This window comes from Dasypus novemcinctus, chromosome X (assembly GCF_030445035.2).
Source record: "Dasypus novemcinctus isolate mDasNov1 chromosome X, mDasNov1.1.hap2, whole genome shotgun sequence".
Taxonomy (NCBI): Eukaryota; Metazoa; Chordata; class Mammalia; order Cingulata; family Dasypodidae; genus Dasypus; species Dasypus novemcinctus.
In genome coordinates, this window is record NC_080704.1 from 8,585,753 (window position 1) to 8,604,991 (window position 19,239).

General features: G+C 39.9%; 1 protein-coding gene across 1 annotated transcript in view; it reads right to left on the reverse strand.

Annotated features, from left to right (window-relative positions):
• The window catches only part of ANOS1 (anosmin 1), a 177,140-nt gene that overhangs the window by 52,862 nt on the left and 105,039 nt on the right, over nt 1-19,239 (reverse strand). The window contains exon 4 of the mRNA XM_071212938.1: nt 5,448-5,670. Within this exon, the coding sequence (XP_071069039.1) occupies nt 5,448-5,670 (223 nt within the window). The remainder of the gene's footprint in view (nt 1-5,447; nt 5,671-19,239) is intronic.

Genomic DNA, 19,239 nt, shown 5'->3' on the forward strand with positions numbered 1-19,239 from the left:
GCCCCCAGAGGTCAAGAAACACATCTCATTCACTCCCACACCTCACGCTGTCCCAGCGCAGAGTGTTCTGCATTAGCAAATGTTCAACAAACGTTTGCTAGGAAAATAGCCTAACCCACTTTCTTATTCTTCACTCAGACACTTTTGGGGAAATATGAAGATACTGGGACTTTTCCACCAACTGCTGTGATGAAGGTCAACTTGTCTCTGGGATTACCTGGGAGGTAAAAGACTTGCCACAGGTTCTATGCTACATTCTCAATGGATATATTCTTTCACGGCACCTTAATCAGACAGATATTCTTTTTTTCTAGAATTTACACTACGCAAATATCCATTTACTCATACTTTTTATAAAGTCAGTTGGTAAATTATGAATGAAACATACAATTTTTACAAGATAGGACACATTTATTATATTTAGAGTATAATCTTACCAGTGGGGGTGGGTAAAAAGGCCAATTTCTGATACGATAGAATTCCCTAAGTTATGACTGATCAGTTTTAATCCAGGAATAGCTTTCTTTTCCCTTTTTGCCAATAAAAATGTCACCAAAATGAGTTCAGAATGATGAAAAACCAATCCTAAGCAAATGATTGTTTTGTATCTTTCTTGTCTTCAAGGCTGGCAGGTGGTGAGTGGGTAGACTAAAAGTTCTACTGAGCAGGTGTGCAGATATGGGAAAAGAGGGTGGCCTCTGAGAAAAAGTTTGTCTCTTGGGCATAATAAAGAGAAGATGACCAGTTAGTTCCTTAAATTCATAGCGGACACTCTCCGAGCCTCACCTCTCTCCTTAGCTCATCCTCTACACACATAGGAAAAGTTCAAGTCCCCAGCATAAGCAGTAGGTAGAGCTATGGTGTATACTCTAGTGGCTGAGCTAGAGCTCATCAGAAGCAAATCCAGCAATCGAATTCCCTTGCTAAAAGGCCTTAATCCTGAACATCATTCGACTACCAAGAGCCTTCATCAAACATGAGCATCAGGGCAATGCCAGTTCAAGTTTCTTCATTGAAAACTCTCTTTCCTTATGATGTACAATAATCGTGCAATCTGCATGTTCAGAAATGTCCCATCTGCTTTGCATCATGGTCAGCTGGCTTCCCTTGATTGGAAGCGACTCAGGCGCTCAGGCTGTAATTGTGCACAGATGGGGGCAGCCCCCCCCCCACCTCGGGTCCTCACCGCCCGTCCTCACGGCCCTTGCCAGCTCAACCAGTGTCCCAATGGCACAGCCAGCTGTGCAGACTGCATCTCTCTCCTACGCATTTTTTATTATGGAAAAAGTTAGAATTCTTTCTGAACAAATTAGTCTCCTGAAATCTAAACTACCTTGTGGGTCAAAAATGCAATTGCATGGCACCACAACAAGTGCCAAAAGAGTTGCAGACTTTTTCTGTTAAGGCATAATTAGCATTGTAGTGAATCAAAGGAACGGCACCTCCAAGCTTAATAAGATGTTCCAAATAGACTGCTAGAACAATCAATGCCAATAAGCAATCAGCAGTTGCATTCACATCACGTGGTTAGCTGTGATGAGCCTAACAGGGATACAAATCTGTCATGAGCCTAACAGGGATACAAATGCAGAGAGATGTAATTTTCCAATGATTCAATAATGAGACATCACTTAATAACTCTCATAAAGATAATCATTTTGCATTTGTATAACACTAAGATGCTAAAATGGGAAGTTGTACTAGTCCACCTATAAAGGACTGAAGTTTAAATACTTCATATATTAAGACATTCATGCAAAAACTAAGTCCATTAACAGGTCTTTTGGAAAAGTAACAAATTGATACATGTTCATTTCTTGGTTTGTCCATGGCAAAGGGAAAATATACATAATGGAAAGCTGCAAATTAGTCTGAAAACATTTCAACTTTTCTCCTTCAAAGTCAAACCATTTGCCACAGCTGGGAGACAGGAGAGGCAGTGGGATTTGGGCAGTAAAATAAAAAAGCATGTCATGTTCTGGCTGTGATATGTCTAAGCTGTAAAACAAACTCACACCAGAGGAAGAGATCAGAGGGGAAATGAGTGTCCTAATATGCTATATGTAGTCGTTTGGGTTCTATCTGTGCAAGGTCAGCTTTACAAACTTTCCACAACTGCATGGAAGTTTGCATTTAATACAACTAGCACTTTCAGGTATTCTAAACTCATGTAAACATTTTCAAGATTTTTATGTTAGTAATAATTTTCCGTATTTAAAAGTAGAAGAAAGGTGCTGTTCTCTTTTCACCATTTCAAACTAGAATGCTCATCCATAAAGTTAACTTAGAGCAAAGGACAGTTCTTACAGCACCACGCTAGTCAAAGACTCAAATAAAATAGACTATTTTATTGCTCACCTTTTCAAAATACACATCATTTTTAAAAACGCAATTTTCCAACATAAAAAAAAAAGCTTTTAAAGCTATAAAATCAGTACCCTCAACTTCACTTCCACAAGTGCACTAGACCAAACAATAGCTATATATGTGCTGATATGATTTTATAATTAACCCATTAAGAAAAAGAAAAAAATGGCATGATTGGTTGGTACATAACCAATTTATATAAAAATTTAAGAAAATTGTGTACTTAATGAGTATTTTTTGTATGTCTACCTCGGTAACAAACTACTGAAGGGTGTGGGGTCGGTGGCATGTTGAACTTTGTATCCCAGTGCCCACTTAACAGCCAGCGGTGGGCACTCAGTGAATGGGATTGATCTGACACGTTGTCAGTACCAGCAGATATAGGTGAAACCGACCACTCATAAGCTTAAAGTGGGGAAAATGTCAAAAAATGTTCTTCAGCATTTCCTAACTACTAGCTATGAGATTATGCATTAATAAGGAAATAATCAATGAATGAGAAGCACATGAAGAACTTAGTTTTTCACTATTTGTCCAATAGAATTTCATTTTGATAAAGTGTACTTTGTTTAATTTCAATACAACTCCATAAATTAATTGGCAACCTCAATGAAAAATATCCCACCTTAGTCATTAGATGAAATTGATTTTTAGATCAATGACTTTATAACAGCCTTTTAAAAATCAAGTGTCTTTAGATTTTGCAAATGTGATTAGACATAAGATTATTAAAAAAAGGCATGACAACAATAAAATGTTAAATCCATTCAAGAAATATTGCTTGGGAAGAAGTGGAAACAGGAGTTATTTTGAATTTGAGACATCTAATCCTTATGCCAGGATTCCGAGAATCCTTGTTAAGAAAGGAAACCAGATGAATTACACAGATTACAGATGACAGTATTTCCAGGAACAAACTATAGACAAATTGGGAAGGTATTTGTATTTCAGGAGAGCTGACTTGATAGGAAGGTAAGGATGGACTTCTGAAACTAGTTGCCTCGTTCACAATTCAAAGCCAAGATTGATGGGAAATCAATAAAACTAACATTAAAAATAACCTTAGTAATTAGAAGCAATATACACTTGGTGTGAGTGCATGTGCATGAGAGAGAAGAGAGAGCACTGAGAGTAAGCTCTTACATTTTCTACCTTCAGTGAATAAGAACTCTAAGCTTCCTAATGACTGATTCCATTTTACTTGTAAAATTAGACAAAAATGTAAAACATTATTTTCCATAATATCCAAGGGTATACAAAATACAACAGAATTGATTCGTCCAAAAGAGCACAGTCACATTAACAGAAAAAGGCAAGTAATAGCATCAAGGAGTTTCAAATGTGCTAGAAACTGCTTTTGAATATAAACAATACAGGGTGGGACATGATTCCCAGGGATGAGCCTCCTGGTGCTCAGAGATTACTACCAAGCACCAGCTGGTGATGCAACTGGAAAAAAAACTTCGAATAAAAGGGGAAATGGTAAAGACAAATGAGGTTATATGGCTAAGAGACTTCAAAATGAGTCAGGAGGTCATCAGAGGGGTCACACTTATGCATGTCTCAGCAGGATCTCACAGATAGTCAAAGTAGATACAACACCAAGTAGTGGTGCTCCTGAGGACTACAGAAACACCCAGGTCCTACAGTCAAGGCAGAAGGCTCTGGAGTTCAGTGCCTTGTCAGTGGGTCCTATTTTGGAATTTATCCTCCTGAGTGTGATGGAGATGGGCTCAGATGTGACCTCTCCACAGTTGCCTCTTCTGTCCCTTTTATTGAACCTGTGGTAGGTAACTAGGGTTGGTGTACGCCCAAAAGACTTGAATCTCTGGGCTATCCATGTGCCAGCTGGGTCTTGAGTCTCAGCAGTGCTGCAGCACCTACTCTCCAGTTCGTTGGACTTATCCAGGTCAGGTGACAAGAAGGTAAGGATGGACAACCACCACACCAAGGAACTGAGAGGGTCTACAGCTGTGGGCATGAGAGTCCCATCCACCAGCCATGTGGAATCAAATCCCCCTCTCAATTGAGAGGTGGAGTGGGCATTGCCATACCAAGGTCCTCAGGATGGAGGAATAAAAAATGGACTAGAGTGGATTTACTGGTATTCTACTACAGAATTATTGTGACTCTAGCAATGGAAGAAACTAAATTATTCATGTGGAGAAAGTGACCATGGTAGTTGCTGAGGGCAGGGAGAAAGAGAAGAGATGTGATGTGGGGGCATTTTCGGGACTTGGAGTTGTCCTGAATGATATTGCAGGGACAGATGCTGGACATTATATATCCTGCCATAACCTACTGAACAGACTGGGCAAGAGTGTAAACTACAACGTAAACTATAATCCATGCTGTGTAGCAGTGCTCCAAAATGTACTCATCAAATGCAATGAAGGTACCACACTAATGAAAGAAGTTGTTGATGTGGGAGGAGTGGGGGTGTGGGGAGTGGGGCATAGGTGAACCTCCTTTTTATTTTAAAGTAACAGATTGTGTGATCAATGTATCTTTTAAAAATAAATTTAAAAATAATACATCTGTTCAATTGTTTGTTAAACTGTATCCCCATGTTTTGAGGAAGAGCAATTGCTCTGCCTAGGATCTCGAGATCCTAATCAAAATATTTAAAATCTATACAATGACACTTTTGTTCTTGTATTATGCCAGCAGAAGAATGTAATGTAGGTACGTTTATTATGCATTTTTCAAGTGTGCCTCCTCCACTCTCTTTTCCAAGGATTTAAAGCAGATTCATTCCTATACAACCAGTAGTGCTTAACTGATTTATTCTTACTGAAGAAAAATACCAAAAAAGCTCCTGAATTGCTGTTGCCATTCAAAAATTTTATATTTTAGAAGAATATAAACAATCTGATTTGCTCTTCCCCAATTTGAGTTTATTGTGTCTGATCTCTCTGGTCCACTAGTATTTTAAGATGTCTATAGACAGCACAAGATATATTTCCGTAAATTGTTGTATTTACTTGAATCTTTCCCATCTGTGACTGAACCCTTCCCCATCTGCACAAAAGCTCTTGTGAAGGTGAAGTTCTCTCCAAGCACATGGCTTTACAAATTACCTTTGTATAAAGTTTTGGGCACTTGGCAGGTGTGTCCACAGCCATTAGAACAACACTTCTTCACCCCAGAGCACTCATTGTCAACTTCACAACTTTCCACACAGGCGGCAGCAAATCCACTGGCTTTCTCGGGGGCTGGGCAATCACCCTGCTTCACCGACAGGATGTACTTGAGAAACTCACAGCTGGTCAAGCATTCATAGTTCTTCTTGGGGAAGAGAGGCTATGAGAGAGAATTCAAGAAAAATCTTCCATTAAAGACCTAGGAAGTCTGATTTCTAAGAGATGTGAAAGGAAGGTCAACATTCTTATACTCGTAGACTACAATTTCCCAGGAGTACTTCAGAAAATAAATGCATTTGTTGTCTTTTCTGAGATAGAAGTAATATTTTATGTTACTTTCCCAAAGATGATCCAGGAATTATGGCTCTATACTGCATGCAACCAACACTCACCATCTATATGAACAACAATCACAGGTTCCATGTCCATTCCACAGTTAATCAAATGAACAATTATAATTATTTGCAAAACAAGTTAAGTACAATGTGAAGGGCCCCTTTGGACTGCATATATTGCATATACCTTGTTTTCTTACAATTCAGTCTTTATTTTTTTCATAAATAAAATAAATTTCTTTCTCTATTTAACATCTTTACAGCTAAAACATTGAAAAAAGCCCACAGGTTCCAAGATTGAATTACCACAAACTTCCAAGAAGTTCATTTAAAAATATATATAAACTAGGGGATTGTGGGAAGATGGCATTGGATTAGGCAGACAATTGGCTCAGATCTCTCACAAAAGCAATGGAGAAAGAGCCAAAAGCTGCCTGAGGGACCTGCTTTGGGGGTCAACAGACCAGGACAGCACTACACAACTCCCAGGAGGGTGAGGGATAGAGAGATAAAGAACCCAAAAGAACAAACTGGGGAAGCAGACTTGGCCCAGTGGTTAGGGCATTGGTCTACCACATGGGAGGTCCGTGGTTCAAACCCCAGGCCTCCTTGACCCATGTGGAGCTGGCCCATGCACAGTGCTGATGCAAGCAAGGAGTGCCCTGCCATGCAGGGGTGTCCCCCACGTAGGGGAGCCCCACGCGCAAGGAGTGTGCCCCGTAAGGAGAGCCGCCCAGCGCAAAAGAAAATGCAGCCTGCCCAGGAATGGTGCCGCAAACACAGAGAGCAAGAAACACAGATTCCAGTGCCACTGACAATAGAAGCGGACAAAGAAGAAGACACAGCAAATAGACACAGAGAACAGACAACCGGGGCGGGCAGGGGAGAGAAATAAATAAATAAATAAATCTTTAAAAAAAAAAAAAAAAAGAACAAACTGTGACTTACTAAACCTCCCAGCCCCTGGAAAGGGCTCCCCTCCCCCACCCCAGCATATTAAGCAGGGGTAAAAACCCTGGCTCACTGTGGTTGACTGGAAAGGGAGATGTCTGCCTTCCTGTCAGCTGGAACAATCAAAAAGGTAAGGGGAGCCGGGGGGCTTTTCTTCAGTGAATTCAGCCAGTGAAGTCTGCTTTGAATCTTGGTTCCCGCCAGACCAAAACAAAGGAAGACGAAGAGATACACTTTGTTGGAAAGGTGCGCCAATGAGTGCCATCTGCTGGCTGGTCTGGGAATCACATGGACAAAAACTGCAATTTGGTCCCTCTGTTCTCTAACTTCTGGGAGAAAATCTGCACCCCATTAGTGAGTCGCTGGTGCAATTTTGATAATTTAAGCTGGGCAATTTTTAAAGACTTAGGATACATTGAAACAAATATCAAAGAAGAGCTGTAAAAAAAAAAATAGGCAAGAAAGAAACTGGCCATCAGAGCAAATTCTCCAACATTTCAGATGCCTAGACATCAGCAAAAAATCACAAGCCATGCTAGGAAACAGGAAGAGATAGCTCAGCCAAATGAACAAACCAAATATCCTGAAGAAATTCAGGGTTTAAGACAATCAATGATAATCACAACTCTCCTAAATCAATTTAAAGAATTGAAAGAAATTATGACTAAAGAGATAAAGGATATTGAGAAGATACTGGATGAGCATAAAGAGCAATTTGAGTGAAGCGGATATGGCTCAATGGATAGTGCTTCCACCTACCATATAGGAAGTCCAGGGTTCAGTACCCAGGGCCTCCTGGCCCATGTGGTGAGCTGGCCCATGTGGAGTGCTGCAGTGCACAAGGAGTGCTGTCCCGCAGAGGGGTGCCCCCCACGCAAGGCATGCCACCCCGCGTGGGAGTGCAGCCCACCCAAGTATGGTGCCACCCACACAGAAAGCTGATGCAGCAAGATGACGCAACAAAGAGAGATACAGAGAAGAGACAATATGACAAGCAATGAATCAGGGAGTTGAAGTGATGCAAGAGAAGGATCACCTCTCTCCCACTCTGGAAGGTCCCAGGATGGGTTCCCAGAGCCACCTAATGAGAACTCAACAGACACAGAAGAATGCACAATAAATGGACACAGAGAGCAGACAAAGGGGTGGGGTGGGGAGGAGGGAGAAATTTTTTTAAAAAGAGCAAATTTGAAAGTCGCAAAGAAAAGTAACAGACCTTATGGGAATGAAAGACACAACAGATGACATTAAAAATATATTAGAGGTACATAAGAGGAGATTTGAATTGCTCAAAAACAGAATTAGCAATTTCGAAGATAGACCATCAGAACTGGAAAAGACAGAAGAACAGAAAAGAGAAGAGAATGGAAAAAATGGAATGGGGTCTCGGGGAATGGAATGACAACACGAAACTCAAAACATATGCGTTATAAGTGTCCCAGAAGGAGAAGAAAATGGAAAAGAGGCAGAAAGAATATTTGAGGAAATAATGACTGAAAACTTACCTACCCTTATGAAAGACATAAATATTAATATCCAAGAAGAACAACACACCCCAAACAGAACATATCCAAATAGACACCTACTATTTAGAATGACAAATATTGGAGAGAAAAAAAAAAAAAAGATTTTGAAAGCAGTAAGAGAAAAGCAAAGCATCATACACAAGGGAACATCAATAAAATTAAGTACTGACCTCTCACCAGAAACCATGAAAGAATGAAGAAAGTGGAACAATATATTTAAGGTATTGAAAGAGAAAAACTGCCAACCAAGAAATCTGTATCCAGCAAAGCAGTCCTTCAAAACTGAAGGAGAGTTCAAAGTTTCCGCAGACAAACAAAAAGTGATAGAATATGTTACCGAAGACCAGAATTACAAGAGATACTAAAGGGAGTGCTGGAGCTTGAAGGGAAAAAAATGAGAGAGCGAGACTTGGAGAAGAGTGTAGAAATGAAGATTATTAGAAAGGGTAAATAAAAGAGTAAAAAGATAGACCATAATATGGTATGACAACAGAAAGTAAAAGTCAAAATGGATGAAGTAATGCCTTTTCAGTAATAACATTGACTGTTAATGGCTTGAATTCCCCAATAAAAAGATATAGATTGACAGAATGGATTAAAAAAAAATGAGCCATCTATGTTTTCTATAAGAGACTCACCTCAAACATCAGGACACAGCCAGATTAAAAGTGAAAGGTCAGAAAAAGCTATTCCATGCAAATAGTAAAAAAAAAAAAAAAGCTGGGAAGCTGATGTGGCTCAAGTGATAGAGCTTCCACCTACCATATGGCAGGACCTGGGTTTGGTCCCTGGGGACTCCTGGTGAAAAAGAAGAGAAAGTGTGCCCACGTGGTAAACCAGTGCCCACGCAAGTAAGCCACGCAGCAAGATGATGATGCATCAAAAAAGAGAAACAAGGGGAGAGTCAAGGTGATGTGCAGCAGAAACCAGGGAGCCTCTCTCTGCATTGGAGGTCTCCAGGATTGAATCCTGGTGAATCCTGGAGGAGAGAAAATGAGAAGAGAAGATAACATAGACAGCAAAACCAGCAGGGCGGGAGGAGGGAAAGGGGGAAAAATCTTAAAAATAAAAAGAGCTGGAGTAGTGATATAAATATTGGACCAAAGAGATTTTAAATGCAAAACTGTCATAAGGGATGAAGAAGGTCATTACATATTAATAAAAGGGGCAACTGACCAAGAAGAAATAACTATACTAAATATTTATGCACCTAACTTCAGTGCCCCAAGATACATGAGGCACAAACTTGCAAAGCTAAAGGGAAAAATAGATGTCTCTATAATAATAGTTGGAGACTTGAATATGCCACCCTCAGTATTGGATAGAACATCTGAAGAGAGGATAAATAAAGCAACAGGGAGCTTGAATAATATGATAAATGAACTAGACCTAACAGCCATCTATCAAGCATTGTACCCCAAAAGAGCAGGATAGACATTCTTTTCAAGTGCCCACAGATCCTTCACCAAGATAGACCATATGTTGGATCACAAGACAAGTCTCAATAAATTTTAAAAAATTGAAATTATATAAAACATTGTCTCTGATCATAACAGAATGAAGCTAGAAATGATGGTAAAAAGGAAAATTCATAAAAACATGGAGATTAAACAACACACTGTTCAATAATCAGTGGGTCAAAGAAGAAACTGCAAGAGAATTCAGCAATTATCTTGAGATGAATGAAAATGAGAACGCAATATATCAAAACCTACGGGACATTGCAAAGGCAGTGCTGGCAGGGAAATTTATAGCCCTCAATGTTCTCATTAAAAAAAAGAAGAAAAGCTAGAATTAGGGCTGTAACTTCACACCTGGAGGAACTAAAAAAAGAACAGCAAAGTAATCCCAAATCAAGCCAAAGGAAAGAAACAGTAAAGATCACAGCAGAAATAAATGAAATTGAGAATAACAGCAACAAAAGAGAGAAAATCAACAAAACCAAAAGTTGGTTCTTTAAGAAGATAAAAAATGACAAACCCTTAAATAGACTAACAAAGAAAAAAAGAAGACACAAATAAATAAAAGCAGAAATGAGAGGAGTGGCATTACCACTGACCTTGCAGAAATAAGAGAGATCATAAGAGGATACTAGGAATAACTATATGCCAAAAAAACAGAAAATGTAGGTGAGATGGACAAATTCTTAGAAACACATAAACTACCTACACTGATCCTAGAAGAAAGAGAAAACCTAAATAAATCAATCACAAGTGAAGAGATTGAAACAGTCATCAAAAACTTCCCGGGAAGCTGACTTGGCCCAGTGGTTAGGGCATCCGTCTACCACATGGGAGGTCCGCGGTTCAAATCCCGGGCCACCTTGACCTGTGTGGAGCTGGCCCACGTGCAGTGCTGATGTGCACAGGGAGTGCCGTGCCACGCAGGGGTGTCCCCCGTGTAGGGGAGCCCCACACACAAGGAGTGCACCCTGTAAGGAGAGCCGCCCAGTGTGAAAGGAAGTTCAGCCTGCCCAGGAGTGGTGCCGCACACACGGAGAGCTGACACAACAAGATGATGCAACAAAAAGAAACACAGATTCCCGTGCCGCTGATAACAACAGAAGCGTACAAAGAACACGCAGCAGAAGGACACAGAGAACAAACAAACTACAAAACTGAGGGGGGGGGGGCGGGGGGCGGGAAAGGGGAGAGAAATTTAAAAAAAAAATTAAAAAAACTTCCCAAAGATAAAAAGCCCTGGACTAGATGGCTTCAGAGGTAAATTTTTCCAATCATTCAAAGACAACCCATGCTGATTTTGCTCAAGCTCTTCCAAAATCCTGAAGAGGAAAGAATGCTAACAAATTCATTGAATGAAACCAACATCACCCTAATATCAAAACCAGATAAAGATACTACAAGAAAAGAAAATTACAGACCAATATCTCTAGTGATACAGATGCAAAATCCTCAACAAAATACTTGCAAACAGAATCTAATGGCACATTAAAAGAATTATACACTACTATCAAATGGGTTTTATCCCAGGTATGCAAGGGTGGTTCAACACAAGAAAATCAATTAGTGTAATAAACCACACCAGTTTTCTCAATTGATGCAGAAAAGGCACTTGACACAATACAGCACCCTTTCTTGATAAAAACACTCCAAAAGATAGGAATAGAAGGAAACTTTCTCAATATGGTAAAGTACATATACGGAAAACCAACAGCCATCATTATACTTAATATTGAGAGACTGAACGCTTTCCTGCTGAGATCAGGAACAAGACAAGGATGCCCACTGTCACCACTCCTATTTAATACTGTGCTAGAAGTTCTACCTAGAGAAATTAGGACAGATAAAGAAATAAAAGGTACCCAAATAGGAAAGGAAGAAATAAAACATGCACTATTCACTGATGATATGATTCTGTATCTAGAAAATCCTGAAAAAACCCACAACCAAGCTACTAGGACTAATAGAAAAGTTCAGCAAAGTGGCAGGACACAAGGTTAATATACAAAAATCAATAGCATTTCTATACACTACTGATATGCATTCTGAGGAGGAAATTAGAAAAAAATTACATATAATATAATAAAAAAATAATATTGACTAAGAGAATCAAATATTTAGGAATAAACTTAAACAAGTTTATGAAAGACCTATATTCAGGAAACTATAAAGCATTGCTAAAAGAAACCAAAGAAGACTTAAATAAATGGAAGGACATTCCCTATTCATGGATTGTAAGATGAAATATCTTTAAGATGTCAATTCTATCCAGAATGATTTACAGATTCAATGCAATCCCAATAAAAATCCCAACAGTCTTGCATAAATCAAAAAGCCAGTAGTCAATTTTATTTGCAAGGGTAAGGGGCTTCGAATAGTAAAAAATGTCTTTAAAAAGAAAACAAGTCACTTCTTGACTTTAAAGTATATTACTTAGCTACAGTGGTAAAAACACTGTGGTGGGAAGCGGCTGTGGCTCAATCGATTGGGTTCCCGTCTACCATATCGGAGGCCCTGGGTTCGCGTCACAGGGCCTCCTTGTGAAGGCAAGCTGGCCCACGACCTGCAGAGAGCTGAAGGCCCACGCCCCATGGAGAGCTGATGGCACATGCCCCGTGGAGAGCTGGTGCAGCAAGATGACACAACAAAAGGAGACAAGCAGACACAGAAGAACACACAGCGAATGGACACAGAGAGCAGACAGCAAAACAAGCTGCAAAGGGGAGGGGAATAAATAAATAAAATAAAACTTTTTTTAAAAGTTTATGAAGAAAAAAAACAAAACACCATGGTGCAGGCATAAGGACAGATAGATTTATCAATGAACTGAATTGAGAACTCAGAAATTGACCCTCAATCTACAGTCGAGTGATTTTTGACAAGGCTGTTTAGCCCACCCAGCTGGACTAGAATAGTAACTTCAGCAAATGGTGCTGGGAGAATTGGATAGCCATATCCACAAGAAAAAAAGAGGACCCCTATCTCACACCTTATACAAGAATTAACTCAAAATGGATCAAGGATTTAAATATAAAAATGACAACCATAAAACTCCTAGAAGGAAATGGAGGAAAACATTGTCAAGATCTTGTGGTAGGCACTAGTTTCTTAAACCATATACCCAAAGCACAAGTAACAAAAGAAAAATAGATAAATGGGACCGCCTCAAAATTCAACACTTTTGCACCTCAAAGGACTTTGTCAAAAGGCTGAAAAGGCAGCCACCTTGATGGGAGAAAATAATTGGCAATCACATATCTAAGAAGGGTTTAATATCCATGATATATAAGGAGATTATACAACTTAACAATAAAAAGACAAAGTATCCGATTAAAAAATGGGCAATTGACCTGAAAAGACAACGGTCCAAAGAAGAAACACAAATGATGAAGCAACACATGAAAAAAATGTTCAACATCACTAGCAATTAGGGAAATGCAAATCAAAACTACAATGAGATATCATTTCACTCCTAATAGACTGGCTATTAAAAAGTCGGAAAACTGTAAATGTTGGAGAGGATGTGGAGAGAAAATGCTTATGCACTGTTGGTGGGAATATAGAATGGTATAGCCACTGGGGAGGATGATTTGGCGGTTCCTAAAGAAGGTGAATATAGACTTGCCACAGGACCTGCCAATACCACTGCTAGGTATATACCCAAAAGAACTAAGAGCAGACACATGAACAGACATCTACATACTGATGTTCATCGCAGCGCTATTCATGATAGCCAAAAGGTGGAAACAATCCAGGAGTCCATCAACTGATGAATGGATAAACAAATCATGGAGTATATACACGATGGAATATTATGCAGTGGTAAAAAGAAATGAAGTTGGGAAACATATGACAACAATGATGAACCTGGAGGACATGATGTTGAGTGAAGCAAGCCAGACACAGAAAGATAAATACCATATGACTGCCCTATTATGAACTAAAGATATTATGTAAAATATAAATATATTATATGAACTATGAACACAGGTAAAATTGCATATTTAAGAGCATTTCCTCTTTGAAGCTGAACAAATGTAGGTTAATACAAAACATTAGTATCAGACTATACACACACACACACACACATATATATATACATATATATATAAACTTTTAAAGTATCCTTACTTCTCAAGTCTTTTCTCTCTTCCTCAATTTCACATTAATTTTTATGTAGATGCTAGATATGTTCTACTTTATTGGTTTTTGAAGTCCTAAATTTAGGTTCAAACCTAAGTTAGTAATCATAGAAGTACATTAGCAGATCTATAACAATTAAATAGCATTTGCCAAGTTTCCACTTTCAATAAAATGTATAATTATGTGCACTGAAAGAAAATGCAGAGTTACAAGAACTAATGGCCCCTACCTCACAGGCTGAGATTTTATTAAATATTGGAAATGTTTAATGTTTGCTAACTTGGAATCCACAGCAACTTAGTTTACACTATGGTATAACCAATGCAACTCAGTCCAAACTTTTTCACATTTGAAAACTGGGATGGCTCATGAAGAATGTACTCTCTGTTGATGTGCTGTTATAATTATCTATGTGCAAACTGCCTTGAAGTGTGAGGAACAAGTTAACAGAAATGGTGCCTCACCATCTTGATAACTGACTAAATGAACTAATGGGAAAGAATTTAAAAACCAACAAACATGCAAAAACAATGGTCTAGGTGGACCTGAAACATTTGCTCCCTGTGAGCATAAAAGAAGAACAATCATCATTAGTCCAAAAGTTTCTATCTTGCAGTTGATGTAAGAAGTGTTCTTTGGGCAAAGTCAGTATTTTTCCTTTTTGGGACCAAAATAAATCTGGTCATCTTTGCAATCTGGGTTTCTACTGGTATATGATCTTTAAGTAACACAAATGACCTTGTGAATATGAAATAGAATGGTGTACACAAAGAAGTGGGCAGCACTGCACAGCTGGCCTACGACAGGTGCTCAGTAAGGGTTAAGTAGTAGTGCTTTTTCTTTCCTTTCCCACTGCCACAGATTTACTGACCACATTTAAAAATTCCTCCATTATTCTGACAAAAGATCCAGGGACAGTATGTTGGCTCTGCTTCCTCTAAGGTGTGACAGTCCACAAAATTCCAACTTGCTACTGCCAGGTTAAACAATGGAATCTACATGCAGTGAAGTAAGTGTTATGTGTTGGAAACTGTAGGAAAGAAATAGTTCAAGTTCTTTGTACTTAAAGATCAGAGAGGAGGTGAATTGCCCTACTAAAATGTGAAATGGTACACAAACTTAGGGTTCTACTATTTATATTTACCAAAGGCAAACCTTGACAGCATCTATCAATTTAACTGTTCTATCATTTATAGTTATCAAAGGCAAATTTTGTTGGCTACTATCAGTTATCTTGGGTTTGGTTGAAAATATTAATGATCTGAATATGAATTGGAGCATATATGTTATGCTGTACACAAGGACTCTCTCCATGTTTTTAATCACGGTTTTGTGAGAATTTACTAGTTGAATGAATAAGGAGAAAGGTGCTGTCCTGGTCTGAGTCTTTTGAGGATCCCAGAAAATTATGTCCTTAAGCTAACCCATTCCTGAGAGCGTGAACCTCTTGCAAGTGGCAACTCTGGGTTAGATTCAGTCAAAGAATCTCTTGATTAGGTCACTTTTGATTAGATCACTTCAGTTAAGGCCTTTGTTTAGGGTGGGTGCTAATCCTCTTACTGGAATCTTATATAAATGGAACACAGAGAAAGACAGCTGCCATTTTTACCCTGCCAGGTGAGAGAGGACTCCAGGACCACCTACAGCCGCAGAAAGAGAAACCCCGAGAGGCTGAGAGAGAGGCCAGAGGTTGCAATCCCTGGAGCAGCCCAACAGGCCCAGGGAGAAACTAGCTATTTGCCTGATTTGTACGTGGCTGAACTCGGGGAGAAAGGGAGCCCAGAGGAGAAGGCAGACTCTGGCTGCCATTTTGCCTTGCCATGTGGCAGGAGTCCAGGATCTGCCAGCAGCCAACTTTTCGTGAGACAACATCTCTGATGATGCCTTGATTTAGACATTTTCACTGCCTCAGAACTGTAAGATTTTACCTTAATAAATTCCCATTATAAAAGTCAACTCATTTCTGGTATTTTTTTTTTTTAAAGATTTATTTTTATTTATTTAATTCCCCTCCCCTCCCCCGGTTGTCTGTTTTCTGTGTCTTTTTGCTGCGTCTTGTTTCTTTGTCCGCTTCTGTTGTCGTCAGCGGCACGGGAAGTGTGGGCGGCGCCATTCCTCGGCAGGCTGCTCCCTTCTTGGCTCTGGGCGGCTCTCCTTATGGGTGCACTCCTTGCGCGTGGGGCTCCCCTACGCGGGGGACACCCCTGTGTGGCACGGCACTCCTTGCGCGCAATCAGCACTGCGCATGGGCCAGCTCCACACGTGTCAAGGAGGCCCGGGGCTTGAACCGCGGGCCTCCCATGTGGTAGACGGACGCCCTAACCACTGGGCCAAAGTCCGTTTCCCATTTCTGGTATTTTTGCATTGACAGTCTTTAGCAAATTAAAACAGGTGCACACAGGCTAGAGAAAATGATGTGAAAATGATGTGTGAATGGGCCTCTACTGGTCATTTGGAATGGTGTGAACAAAGGATAATATGGGTGTCAGGAAAGTAGCCTCTGACCATAGAGCATGAAAATAAAAATTTGGAGTGAAGGGTTTTATTTCTCTTCTGTGTAATTTGTTGTTTTAATTTATTAATGAGTATTTTTAAATTTATACAAAATAATGATATTGTACTTAAAAGAAAAATGGCTAGTTTTATCAAAGAGACCATCTAAATACTAGCTATGCATATAAAATTCAATTCATTTGTTTTGAATTTATGGCTGGAAACTCAATTATAATTTGCTTGGGAAGTCAATTATAAATACTAATTTATCAGATGCTACTACACTTATTTTGGTTCTCAGGCAAATTAGACTGTGGCCATGAATAAAATTAGGAGAAAATCAGAAACACACATACAAGGGAAGTCGCTTTCCTAGGATTATGTGCTTCATTTTAAAAAATTATAGCGATCTTCATGTATGTTGATCTCCACTTCCCTTCTTCTTGTCCCGCCTCTTTTATTCATTTTGAAGGTGGTTATGACCCCTTGGGTGCCCCCTTGTGGGGGGCATATCTAGGTCAGGTTCTCCACTGGCAGCAACACTCTACAATCTGGCTAGATCACTGGAAGGTCATTGGGCACATGTATATTTCTAGAAATTCAGACATTTCCAGTGACTCAGAGAACGACTAGGGTAGTACAGCTTAATCGTGTTTCCTCTCCTCTCCTTCCTCCACTTGTTAATAGTACTTTCCAGGAATGCCTACGAATGATTAGCACAGTCAAGCATTCGCATGTTGATTCACAAAACAAACTCTGAAAGCTTCCTGGCATTCCAGACCCCAGGAATTGAATGATGAACAGATGAAAACTCTGCCTTACTGTGCTTACAGCTTACAAATTTTCTAACAAGTAAGCAAATATTCAGTAAACAGCTAAATTTGTATAACAATAAAACACAAGAGGTCTTGTGAGTTTCAAGTCCTCTGATACACTCAGCAGAAATCTTCTCTGGGGGCCCATTAAGGAATAAGGGAATTGACCACCCGCTGTAAACAACTAAAAAACTGAACCACAAGGGTTTTCAGACATTGGGCAACAGGTAGCATAGGACAGAAGAGGTGAAAAAAGCTGAGTCTGTTGACTGCTAAAAAGGAATGCCTGGAGGGGAAACCCCCAAAAAGCCAGTAGTTTCTCTGCACTGATGAGAAAGAGTCAACGTCTGAGGCGGCTGGTGGGCTGCATGTTATGGGCAGAGTATCAGGGAGGAGGGAACTTCACAAAGAAAAATCCAGAGTTGCACGGCAGCCTCTTGGATTTTTTGCTGCATATGGACTTGAACATGTATAGAGTGAAACTCCACAAGACTGAGAAGGACAACCAGAAAGCAGGAGGGCAAACAATTCCTCAATTCTCAACAAAGCCAGTAACTCCCATTCCAACCAGATGCACCAGCATCTTCAAAGGTGGGTCTCTCCCCACTGCTGGGATTTGTCCTAGTGCCTTCCTCCAGCAATCAGCCACGTTACCTTAGGCATTTCCAGCTCCACGCTGCTGACAGCACTCCTTCCCCTCAGGCTATCAATTATTCCAGTGTTTCCAAGATAAAAACCCGCAAAAAGCACTTTCTGAATCTTGAACCCCTCCTTCCTCACTGCTGCAACCTCCCTCTCCTCCTTCCCAGACAGTGAGTCTCAGAGAAAGAATTTAAAGATATAACAAGGATCCCTAGCCTTGGTCTACCCTGCCTCCCTTACTTTTTGTTCTAACCACCCCCCCCCCCCCGAGTTATCTGCAGAGGACTACTGCTGTTCCATAGAGACCCTCTGACCCAGGTTTCCAGCTACCTCCTGTTTGTTTCTTAATTTATTTTAAAGAAACTTTAGATTACATAAATGTTACATAAAAAATATAGGGGATTCCCATATGCCCCACCCCTTCCCCTTTCCACACTTGCCCACATTAACAACATCCTTCATTAGTGTGGGACTTTTGTTACAACTGATGAACACATATTGAAGCACTGCCACTAACCAAGAATTATGGTTTACATTGCAGTTTACACTCTGTCCCATGCAATTTTGTAAGTTATGACAAAATATATAATGGCCTGTATCCATCATTATAACGTCATGTAGGACAAATCTAATGTCACAAAAATGACCCCATATTACACCTATTTTTCCCTCTTTCTCCTCTCAGAACCTCTGGTGGCCAAAACCTCCACATCAATGATAAAAGCTAGAATAATAATAAATCTATAGTAAAATAACAGTCTACTTTAGTACATTGTTCATTACCCAATCTTGAGGATTTGGGGGTGGTGATGCCCACTCTGACTCTGAGAGAGGACTTAGATCCCATGGGGCAGATGGATAGAACTCTCTTGCTTGCAGTTACAGACTCTCTCTGTTTCTTGGAAATGGGCATTGTCCATCATCATCACCTTGTTTGTTGTCCTGGTGAACCTTTTCTTTTAAAATTTAAACTTAGCCTAGTATTATATGTTGCCTAAGAATTACCTCTTGAGGGCCTCCTTGTTGTTCAAATGTGGCCTCTCTAAGTCAAACTCGCTATACAAATGTACTACCTTCCCCCTGGTGTGGGGCATGACTCCAGGGGATGAGCCTCCCTGACACTGAGAGATTACTACCAAGCACCAACTAGCAATCAATGCACCTGGAAAAAGACCTTCGCCATAAGAGGGAAATGATAAATACAAATGAGTTCTTATGGCTAAGGGATTTCAAAATTAGTCAGGAGCTCATTCCAGAGGTTACGCTTATGCATGTCTCAGCAGGATCTCATTGTCTGCCATAGTGAATATTGCCTCAAAGAGTGGGCTCCTGAGGGCTCTAGAGCCATCCAGACACTACAGGCA